The sequence below is a fragment of the Pongo abelii genome, chromosome 4, assembly GCF_028885655.2.
Source record: "Pongo abelii isolate AG06213 chromosome 4, NHGRI_mPonAbe1-v2.0_pri, whole genome shotgun sequence".
NCBI classification, from domain to species: Eukaryota; Metazoa; Chordata; class Mammalia; order Primates; family Hominidae; genus Pongo; species Pongo abelii.
In genome coordinates, this window is record NC_071989.2 from 187,726,396 (window position 1) to 187,738,476 (window position 12,081).

Here is a 12,081-nt window from a genome sequence, read left to right on the forward strand (position 1 = left end):
AGCTCTCCTGCCTCATACATTATACATGAGATCAACCCCTGCTGTAGTCCCCTGTTCACCCCTCTTTTCTGTCCTTTCTTCTTGTTACTTCAGAAAATCTTCAAACTTGAAATCTTTCTGTTAGCATTATGAAGAGGCTCATCATCTTGCCCCATCCAAATGTTTTATAGGGTAAAATGGACATTTTTATTTTTAATGTCTTTCAGACTGGATGACTATGCCTGCCAGTAAGAAATCTACTCTCAAGGCAGAGATTCCTGAAGAAGAATTGGATCAATGGACAATAAAGGAAAGATTCAGTAGCAGTAGTCACTGGAAGTGTGCTAGCCTGCTGGAGTGGCAATGTGGAGGCCAGGAGATCAGTTTGCAGCGAGTGGTACTCACTCACCCCAACACCCCATCACAGGAATGTGATGAATCTGGGAGCACTATGAGCTCATCTCTTCACAGTGCTCAGAGTCAGGGATTTCAACCTGGCAAAAATGCCTTTGAGTGTAGTGAGTGTGGAAAAGTCTTCTCTAAGAGTTCAACTCTTAATAAACATCAGAAAATTCATACTGAAAAAAACGCAAATCAGAAAATTCATATTAAGGAGAAAAGATATGAATGTAGAGAATGTGGGAAGGCCTTTCACCAGAGTACGCACCTTATCCATCACCAAAGAATTCACACTGGCGAGAAACCCTATGAATGTAAGGAATGTGGCAAGGCCTTCTCAGTGAGCTCCTCACTTACGTACCATCAGAAAATTCATACTGGAGAGAAGCCTTTTGAATGCAACTTATGTGGAAAAGCTTTTATCCGAAATATACACCTTGCCCATCATCATAGAATACATACTGGAGAGAAACCTTTTAAATGTAACATTTGTGAAAAAGCCTTTGTGTGCAGGGCACATCTTACCAAACACCAGAATATCCACAGTGGAGAGAAACCCTATAAATGTAATGAATGTGGAAAAGCCTTTAATCAGAGTACAAGTTTTCTTCAGCATCAGAGAATTCACACTGGAGAGAAACCCTTTGAATGTAATGAATGTGGGAAGGCCTTCAGGGTGAACTCTTCCCTTACTGAACATCAGAGAATTCATACTGGAGAGAAACCTTATAAATGTAATGAATGTGGGAAAGCTTTCAGGGATAATTCATCCTTTGCACGACATCGGAAAATTCATACTGGAGAGAAACCTTACAGATGTGGCTTGTGTGAGAAAGCCTTTAGGGACCAATCAGCACTAGCCCAACATCAGAGAATTCATACTGGGGAAAAACCTTATACATGTAACATATGTGAAAAAGCCTTCAGTGACCATTCAGCCCTTACCCAACATAAGAGAATTCATACTAGAGAAAAACCTTACAAATGTAAAATCTGTGGGAAAGCCTTTATCCGAAGCACCCACCTGACTCAACATCAGAGGATTCACACAGGAGAGAAACCCTATAAATGTAATAAATGTGGGAAAGCTTTTAACCAGACTGCAAACCTCATTCAGCATCAGAGACATCATATTGGAGAGAAGTGATATGAATGCAGTTTGTATGGAAGACCTTTGAGACTGAGTAGATTAATTATTGAATGTAAGATAATCCATTCTAGAGAATAACTATGAAAGCTTACATCATGATAGTCACTTTATTTACTGAGGGTCAGGTTTCACAGTGTCATGGGGTTTGGGCATTTAAGAATGGCAAACACTCGGCTGGGTGCGGTGGCTCACACCTGTAATCCCAGCACTTTGGGAGGCCGAGGTGGGCGGATCACGAGGTCAGGAGATCGAGACCATCCTGGCTAACAGGGTGAAACCCCGTCTCTACTAAAAATATAAAAAATTAGTTGGGCGTGGTGGTGGGCGCCTGTAGTCCCAGCTACTCGGGAGGCTGAGGCAGGAGAATGGCGTGAACCTGGGAGGCAGAGGTTGCAGTGAGCTGAGATCGTGCCGCTGCACTCCAGCCTGGGCAACAGAGCAAGACTCTGTTTCAAAAAAAAAAAAAAGAAGAAGAATGGCAAACACTCCTCATTCTTTAATACTGCCTCAAATAGCAGTACTGTTTGATTCGTCTGAATTACCAAGTATCAGAACCAAAATGGAGCTTCATTAACAGCATTAAAATTGGTTTATCAAATTACATTTTGACTATTAGAGAAACTGAAATTGTAAAAATTAAAGTTGAAAAGCAAAGGAACAAAAAGGTAAAATGGCCTACAAGCATTTCACTCTACTAGATTCTCTTACATAAGAGAGTTGCCAGCTTTAATGGAAGCCTTAGTCCTCTCCTCACCCACACTACTGACACCCAGTGTAGAGAAAGTGCATCATCCACACTTATTTAAATCATGCTTCCTGCCTTCTGCTTCAAACCATCCATTGTCAGATCTCTCTGGTCTGTGTGTCCACTGGCTTCATCCCTGTAGAATCCCTGTGAGATGATTCATTTGCCCCAAATGACCCTCTTCTGACTTAGCAACTCCTAACTCTCTGCATGTGCCACCTATCACTGCCCCTATGGGGAGTGTGGTGATCTGGTCTCAGGCACAGTCCATGATGTTGAATATCACACCCAAATCCAGTCTTCAGAACTTGGTATCTCTGTCCAGAAGGCACAACTTGATCAAAATTCTTGAGTTATGCATTTCCTCTGGGCTTCAGCTTGACTGATCCTGGGATGGTACCTGAAGGAGGGGCTTTCCTTGTGCTGCCTTTACCCTCCAATTGTTCTGTACTTAGTGACTGTACACATCAGTCAGGGACTTGCTCAGTTTCAGGCGCAATGATCCCACCCACTTAAGTTGTAGTATTCCCAATCACCTCCATCTGTCGCTGCCCATTTCTCTATGTGCAATTGATATAAGAGGTGAAAGCCCCAAGGCCAGTTCTCGGAATGCTCTGACCCACTCTCTTCCCCCGGCTGGACAGTCCACTGTGTCCACTGCATTAGAGTACATTTACTACTCCCAGGATAAACTGCTGCATCCTGGTCCTCCCCCTGCCTTTTCTAGGTTTCTGGAGGTAGTAATTCTATATTCATAGGAAAGCAGACAGCTTTGAATTTCTACTTTTGCATTTGGAAGTGGTCATTTCCTCTCCTCCACCTGGGCCTTCCACTATTTAAAGACTCATGCTGACAGTGGTGAGAAAAATGTTGAGTAATTCCATGAGTCAAGAAGTGGCCACTAGCAGCATTGATATTCTCTGGCAAGGGCCATGTCCTTGTTCAAGAGTTTGAGTGGCACAGTAGTCCTGCAGGTATGGTTCCTTTACCCTCTTTTGTTTTTTGTTTTTTTGTTTTTTTGTTTTTTTTGAGACAATGTCTTGCTCTGTTGCCCAGGCTGGAGTGCAGTGGCACGATCTCGGCTCACTGTAACTTCCACCTCCTGGGTTCAAGTGATTCTCCTGCCTCAGCCTCCCGAGTAGCTGGGATTACAGGCATCCACCACCATACCCAGCTAATTTTTTGTATTTTTAGTAGAGATAGGGTTTCACTATGTTGGCCAGGCTGGTCTCAAACTCCTGACCTCGTGATCCGCCCACCTCAGCCTCCCAAAGTGCTGGGATTACAGGCGTGAGCCACCGCGCCTGGCCACCTTCCACATCTTTAATCCTTCAGTGCTTTCAGTAGAAATCACACAGATAAGTAACATCTGTGCATAACACACACACACAGCCTCTGGGGGCCTTCTCCCTTTCCCTACCATAAGGAATGGAGGAACCTGCACTACTGCAAGCTGGAACATATCGTGCAATGAAGATGGGAGGCCAGGCAAATTGTTCTGGAAAGTGAAGTGGCAAGTTCCTGGTCTGTGGAAGTGCTGTCCGTCAAGTTGAGTAACCTCCTGACCCCTCAGAATGCAGCATCTCACCCCCATGTTACAGAAGAGGATATTCTATATCGTGGTAGAACTCAATGGGCTCTGGGTTGCAACACAGACTTGGAAGCTTCCAGCAGCTTCAAAGTCCAAGTAATCTAAATTCAGCCTTCATTTAATAAAGGCCACCTTTGTGGGCCAGCATCTTCTGTTAGCTGATCAGCAATTCAGACTTTCTTCCCTATTAAGCTGCATGTGAAGCAGTATTTCAAAAGGTTTCTTGGGATTGCCTGTGTCCCATGTCCTCAGAAGTTCATCTGCAGCTTCACGCGGCTGACACCCTCAGATTCCAGAGTAAACCTGAAAAAACCATGTTCACTGCTACAGATGTCTGCCTTCACCCCTATCCCTGTAATGTGCCAGGTCTTAACTACCACCCCCTTACCTTGAATCCCTGAGAAGCACGTTTCTAAGCTGAGTTGATTGGTTTGTTTTGTCTATTTTTAATGAATGCATGAGAACTACCACTACTTGGTGTGTGCCTACAGTTGAGCCAGGGCCAAGGCCTGCAGCCAGCTCAAGAGTCTCATTCATCTCAGCCGCAGCTCCAGGAACTATGCATTCAGCAGCATTAAGTGCAGCCTGAAGGCTCTCCCATCTGAGAAGACAGTGCACTCTCCTTGAGTTCACCTCCCGTCAGGCTTAGGTTTTCATGAAATTAGTCCTCCAAGATGCCTGTTCACTCATCCCTGTCTGGGAAGGCAAAAAGTAAGTCACTGGCCTATTAGATATGCCCAGGCTGACTTGAATATATTTATGTTACTAGTACTTGGCCAGGCAGTGGCTTTATTTATTCTACTGTAGGATTACGAGCTTACTACATGGCCTTCTCAACTAGGGCAGTAGACATTGCCTGGGTCCTAGTCATACTTTTCTCACGTGGATGATGTTGCTCTCTACCTGGGGAATTCTAATCTGCCCCGGCTCAACCCCTAAAAATACATTTCTGAGGACCCTGCAGTAAGACTTCCTCAGCCACAATCTTCTCTACCAGCTGATCTGTGTAGTGTTAGACATTTCAGTAGTTACTGAGAGGGAGTTTTCTGCACCCCACCTTCAGCTGGGTTAATCCCCAAAGAACCACTGTTTCCTAGGAAGAACAGTTGATTCCATACCTTGCTTTTCTAGTCCTAACGGCCATGTCGACATATCCAGCTGTGACAAGATGAAGGACCACGATTTGGGACTCTTCAGGGACAGACTTGGCCACCTGGTGATGTGCCACCTTCAGCAGCTCTGTCTTCACACGTCCAGCCTGCACCTGCTTCATGCAGTGCACAAGACTGTTCTGGCACACCACGACCATGACCTTCACACGAGGCCAGTCTCCACGACCATGACCTTCACACGAGGCCTGTCTCCCCGACCATGACCTTCACACGAGGCCAGTCTCCCCGACCATGACCTTCACACGAGGCCAGTCTCCCCGACCATGACCTTCACACGAGGCCAGTCTCCGCGACCATGACCTTCACACGAGGCCAGTCTCCCCGACCATGACCTTCACACGAGGCCAGTCTCCCCGACCATGACCTTCACACGAGGCCAGTCTCCGCGACCATGACCTTCACACGAGGCCAGTCTCCCCGACCATGACCTTCACACGAGGCCAGTCTCCCCGACCATGACCTTCACACGAGGCCAGTCTCCCCGACCATGACCTTCACACGAGGCCAGTCTCCCCGACCATGACCTTCACACGAGGCCAGTCTCCCCGACCATGACCTTCACACGAGGCCAGTCTCCCCGACCATGACCTTCACACGAGGCCAGTCTCCGCGACCATGACCTTCACACGAGGCCAGTCTCCCCGACCATGACCTTCACACGAGGCCAGTCTCCCCGACCATGACCTTCACACGAGGCCAGTCTCCCCGACCATGACCTTCACACGAGGCCAGTCTCCCCGCCCATGACCTTCACACGAGGCCAGTCTCCCCGCCCATGACCTTCACACGAGGCCAGTCTCCCCGACCATGACCTTCACACGAGGCCAGTCTCCCCGCCCATGACCTTCACATGAGACCAGTCTCCCCGCCCTCACCTGGGCCGTAGAGAAAGGTAAGAGCCCGAGAAGCAGCTCCTGACCTCTCCTCCCACCTCAGAGCCTTCTGAGACCCGTCACGGTGCCAGCTCCACTCTGCCCAGTTTGAGGAGGGAATTAGCATCTAGACTGACAGGTTCTTCATTTCTGTGGGCTTCTGGGAACAGCCACTGAAACTGCCTCTTCATTACTGAAAAAAAAGTTGCTTCGGATTTCCCCTTTCAGATTCCTCTGCCCATCTCCTGCCAGGTGCCCCTCGTCTCCAGCAGACTGATTTGTCATCTGAGTTCTTTCTCCCTGCCTGCCTGTTTGCCTAGCTTTGATGGCGGCCTCTCTAAGACGTTACCTTCCTCCATATTCACTAACTGCTTCTAGAACAGCATTTGTCCCTGCAGCAGACTCAGGCTTCCAGGTTACTGTGCCCGAGCCTCAGAGTCTTGGAACAAAATTGCTTTAAACTGAATGCTTTTGGTGGAGAAAACAATTTAATTCAAAATTAATCCAAGAACGCCATAGCCTCCCCCTATCTGATTCCTCTCCTTTCCTTTGCACTTTGCCCCACCCTCCCCTGTAGCACTGGCTTAGTCGGCAGTACAACATGGAGACATCAATCTCTCACCCTCCTCTGTCTCACAGTTGGAGGTCTCCCTGCTTCTTGGCCCACCTCAACTCCTGCTAAATATATCTTTGGCAATTTAAATATTTTTATAACAGTTTGTGAAGGGAAAAGAACGCAAGGCTTGGTTGCTTCTGATCACTCAAGGACCTCTCGGCAGTGCTGATGGTCCTATTCTGCAGGTGCCAGCACCGGGTGGTACTCACACTCCCTGTGTTCCGTCTGCCACCCTGTGTACCACATGTCACTGTCTTTTTTTTCTTTCTTCCAAGCAATTCTCCTGCCTCAGCCTCCCAAGTAGCTGGGATTACAGGTGCCCACCACCACGCCCGGCTAATTTTTATATTTTTAGTAGAGACGGGGTTTCACCATGTTGGTCAGGCTGGTCTTGAACTCCTGACCTCATGATCCACTTGCTTTGGCCATGTCACTATCCTTAAAAAATTGTTGACAATAGTTATTCATCAGTGTGTCTTTCTGAAAATAAAATGAGAAAAGTGCCCAGTTTCTAAGGTGTACAAGTTGCATTTTTGTCACCTGGTTATCTAGATGACACTAATACATGGCCAAAACCATTCCAGGTGTTTCTCTCTGTAGCCAGCCTGGCCCGAGCCCCCCACAATGACCATCGAAACCCCACGTGGTCCTGGAAAGCAGCGTGTTCATGCTGTGGAATGTAAAGAGCTGGACGCCATCACCGGGGCTAATGGTTCACATGTGAGGGCATGTCTGGCACCAGATGCTACTGTAAGAACTTTGCGTATATTCATTCATTTAATCCTCACAGTTGCGTGAAACCATTACTTCCATCCTGTTTTGTATTGTTATGAGGTAGTCAATGAGATGGAGCCAAAAGAGGCAGAGGAGAGGCTCAGGATAACAAATGTACTCACTATTCCTGGAGACAGGAGGCAGGGCAGGCCACACAGGGCCATGTGGGCGAGGCACCTGAGTGTTCAGGAGGCAGAAGACAGGAGTCGGCAGGGAGTAGGGGGAAGCATGAAGCCAGGGCCTTTCTTTGGGTGTCTGAGGGAAAGGCAGGGTGGGTGAATGGTTTAGACTGGCTAGTTTGTGTCATTTCAGTAAGCTCTAAGCCATAAGGATGGGGGTGTCCCTAGGTGCCTGGTGCTCGGCCCTGGGGTGATGAAGGCAGAGGAATGTTACTTCTAGGGTGTGTGGGCCTGAGAGAGGAGGCCTGGCTCTGGCTGGTTACTGCATATCAAAGACGTGCCCAGCTCAGTCTTTGCTGTCTCTTAAGAACTGGCCAGCCCCAGCTGGGCGCGGTGGCCATGCCTGTAATCCCAGCACTTTGGGAGGCGGAGACGGGCAGATCACGAGGTCAGGAGATCGAGACCATCCTGACTAACACGGTGAAACCCCATCTCTACTAAAAAAAAAATACAAAAATTAGCCGTGTGTGGTGGCGGGCGCATGTAGTCCCAGCTACTCGGGAGGCTGAGGCAGGAGAATGGCGTGAACCCAGGAGGTGGAGCTTGCAGTGAGCCGAGATGGCACCACTGCACTCCAGGCTGGGCAGCGAGACTCCATCTGAAAAAAAAAAAAAAAAAAAAAGAAGAACTGGCCAGCTCCAGGAAGGGCAGCTCTGTCTGTCCCCAGCCAAAAGGTTTGTTTTTTGTTTGTTTGTTTGTTTTTTGAGATGGAGTTTCACTCTATCACCCAGTCTGGAGCACAGTGGTGCAATCTCGGCTCCCTGTAAACTCAGCCTCCCGGGTTCAAGTGATTCTCCTGCTTCAGCCTCCCTAGTAGTTGGGATTACAGGCATGCACCACCACACCTGGCTAATTTTTTGTATTTTTGTAGCGATGGGGTTTCACCATATTGTCCAGGCTGGTCTCAAACCCCTGATGTTGAGTCATCTGCCCACCTTGGCCTCCCAAAGTGCTGGGATTACAGGTGTGAGCCACTGCACCTGGCTAAAACATAATATACAGAAAAATTTTAAATATATACACAATATATTTCACAACTATTTTATGACTATACAACATTTTACAATCTATTTTACAACTGTGTTGGTATAAAGACAAAATCTTTGACCCTAAAAGGTCATTTTTCTTTCCAATTTGGGGAGAACTTAAAACATTTCCATGAGCCCCTAGAAGCACTCTGGGCCCCAGGCACTGTCCCTACTGCACCTAATGGACAAGTCGGTGCTGCCTGGCATTGGTGGGTGGGGAGGGCTGGGGCCACGTCCTCACCTGGAACCTAAGGAGGTGAGGTTCACCCAAACCACATGAGCCAAGAGTAGAAGTGAGGGGTCCACAAGAAAAACCCAGGGTCTTTCTCCAAAGAAGAGAGGATGTGGAAAGGTCCCACGCAGGCAAACCACAGATGACCCCAGGCCCAACGCAGCTGAGGCTGAGGCTGAGGCTGCGGCGTTTGGTGGCTCACCCCCTTCTCAGATCCACACTTTCTGGGCCAGGCCTGAGGCTGAGCCACGCAGAGGTGAGAGACAGGAGCAGGGGGAAGATGTGGGGGAAGGGCAGGCAGGGTGCTGGCCCCGAGGACCTGTTTCCCTGGAAAGGCAGCAGTTTTTACCTATCTTATCGCCAACTTGGATGAATTCTTGTAACAGCTGCATAACTATACTCCCGAGATCCAGTTTCTCTCTAACTTCAGGCATCCATGTTTTCCAGCCATAGACTCTTGTAACGAACCTCTTTCCTAATAGTAAATAGGTAAAAAAAAAAACAACAACCCAGAGGCCTTTCTGATAGTGGTGGCTGATGGCAGATCTGGCTGCAGTTCCTTTCCTTTCCCTCCCTCCCTCCCTCCTTCCTTCCTTCCTTCCTTTCTTCCTTCCTTTCTCTGTCTCTCTCTGTCTCTGTCCCTCTCTCTCTCTCCCCCCCACCCCGCTTCCCCTCCCCTCCCCTCCCCTCCCATTCCTTTCCTTTCCTTTCTTCTGTCAGCTGAAGCAGCAAGACCACACAGGCCCATTAGTTCCTGCAGGGGGCCTTGGTAGGACTTGAAACGGAGGAAGCTATTATCTGGTTTGGGGCTTTGTATTTCAAATTTCCAAGCTGCAGATAATTGCTATAATAATGTACATTTTACCAGAGCATTAAAAAATGGAAAAGTTCCCAATTACTTTTCTTTCTTTCTCAATTAATTTTCCTTGCAGTGAAGAAGAAATTCTAAAGTTGGAAAAAGTATTTAACCACTTGAAGTTCAATTGCTAATTCACCTCAGTAATATACCTAGCGGCAAATCTTTTATCCTCCAGTTTTTAGTGTCTTTACTGATTAAAAAAATAGAGGTCGACTGGGCCGGGCACAGTGGCTCACGCCTGTAATCCCAGCACTTTGGGAGGCCGAAGTAGGTGGATCACAAGGTCAGGAGATGGAGACCACCCTGGCTAACACGGTGAAACCCCGTCTCTACTAAAACTACAAAAAATTAGCCGGGCACGGTGGCGGATGCCTGTAGTCCCAGCTACTCGGGAGGCTGAGGCAGGAGAATGGCGTGAACCCGGGAGGCGGAGCTCAGAGTGAGCCGAGATCGCGCCACTGCACTCCAGCCTGGGCAACAGAGCGAGACTCCGTCTCAAAAAAAAAAAAAAAAAAAAAATACAGGTCGACTGAAGAATTTTAAAAACCCTATCCGTTTATATTACTTCTGCCATGCTTTATCCGTGTGTACATAGGCAGAGAATGAAACTTGGAGGCTTTTGTCAGTTGTATTACTTCTGCCGTTCTTTATCAGTGCGTACATCGGCAGAGAATGAAATCTGGAGGCTTTCGTCACCAGGGTCATAGTTTAAACTTATGAAGTAGGCAGTGGGGTTGGGCTGGGATGGTGCGGTGAAGATAACATCGTGACTAAACAGATTTATTAGGAAAGAGGTTTGTTACAAGAGTCTATGGCAGGAAAACATGGATGCCTGACGTTAGAGAGAAACTGGATCTTGGGAGTATAGCTATGCAGCTGGTACAAGAATTCATCCGAGTTGGCGATAAGATAGGTAAAGGATGCATCAATGGTTATTCCTTGAGAAGCAGGTCATGGTTGGTCCTTCTTGTCTTTTAGGTTTTCTTTAGTCATGAACTTCTCTTAGCCTTTCTAACGGTTGTTGCTGTTGTTGTTGTTGTTGTTGTTATTGTTTTTGGAGATGGAGTCTTGCTCTGTCACCAGGCTGGAGTGCAGTGGCGCAATCTTGGCTCACTGCAATCTCCGCCTCTGGGGTTCAAGCGATTCTCCTGCCTCAGCCTGCTGAGTAGCTGAGACTGCAGGCGCCTGCCACCATGCCCGGCTAATTTTTTGTATTTTTAGTAGAGATGGGGTTTCACTGTGTTAGCCACGATGGTCTCAATCTCCTGACCTCGTGATCCACCTACCTTGGCCTCCGAAAGTACTGGGATTAGAGGCGTGAGCCTCCGCGTCTGGCCTCTAATGGTTTTTGTACTTACCATTACTGCATGAGAGAGAGGTTCACTGAGCACTCATTATGAGCCAGGCACTGTGCATTGTTCCTACATTATGCCATCAAATTTCTATAAAAACCTTCAGGTTTGTAGGGATGGATGATTACCTATCAGCTAGATATGAGTATCATACTTACTTGACAGACAAGGAGTCTTTGACTTAAGTAGCTTGTCCAAGATCACAACATTAGAGTTAAGAGAAGGGTTTTAAATGTGAAGGCTTTGTGATAGAACCCAAACCCTTACCCAATAAGCTGGACCACCACGGATCTCAGGAATTGGTCACTCTGGCTGCCAAATTTCTGCTCACCTCTTCTCTCTCTTCCTTTTTATTCTTTTCCCAAAATAGAAGGACACATCAAAAGATGTTTCTGGCTGGGCACAGTGGGTCATGCCTGTAATCCCAGCACTTTGGGAGGCCGCGGCAGGCGGATCACCTGAGGTCAGGAGTTGGAGACCAGCCTGGCCAACATGGCAAAACCCCGTCTCTACTAAAAATACAAAAATTAGCCGGGCTACTCAGGAGACTGAGGCAGGAGAATCACTTGAACCCGGGAGGTGGAGGCTGCAGTGAGCTGAGATCACGCCACTGCACTCCAGCCTGGGGTATAGAGCGAGACTCTGTCTCAAAAACAAAAAAAGGATGTTTCTAAGAATGCTAGTGGTGCATGTTTGAGAGCGGTATTATTCCAATGAATGAATGTGGCCACTACAACTGTTCTGCATGTAAAACACTTTTTAAAAACACGTGTATAAAAGATGTTACTAAGAGTGCAGCTTGGGTGCGTGATTAAGAAGTGTTGTTTCAATGAATAAAGGTGTCCACTACACTATTCTGCATGTAATATACTCTGAAAAGACACGTGTACAAAAGATGTTGCTAAAACATTCTCAACACAGTAGCCAGAGTGGTCCTTTTTGTTCGTCAGACCCTCTAACTTTTATTAAAACCCTCCAGTGTCTCCTCATCTTACCCAGAGTAAATTAAAGTCCTTGATTTTAGTGGCCTTGGCCTACAGGGCCACACATGGTATACATACCCCAGTGCCTTAGGTGACGGTTAGCTTGATGTGTCACCTGGCCAGGCTATGGTACCCAGTTACTTAATCAAA

At 47.5% G+C, this 12,081-nt stretch overlaps 1 protein-coding gene across 10 annotated transcripts in view; it reads left to right on the forward strand.

Annotated features, from left to right (window-relative positions):
* Positions 1-11,802, forward strand: part of ZNF454 (zinc finger protein 454) — a 43,218-nt gene extending 31,416 nt beyond the window's left edge. For all 10 annotated transcript variants that reach the window (XM_054556356.2, XM_054556357.2, XM_063724530.1 and 7 more), the window contains one exon: positions 207-11,802. In XM_054556356.2, the coding sequence (XP_054412331.1) occupies positions 207-1,525 (1,319 nt within the window). In that variant the 3' untranslated portion in view covers positions 1,526-11,802. The remainder of the gene's footprint in view (positions 1-206) is intronic.
* The last annotated feature ends 279 nt before the right edge of the window (positions 11,803-12,081 follow it).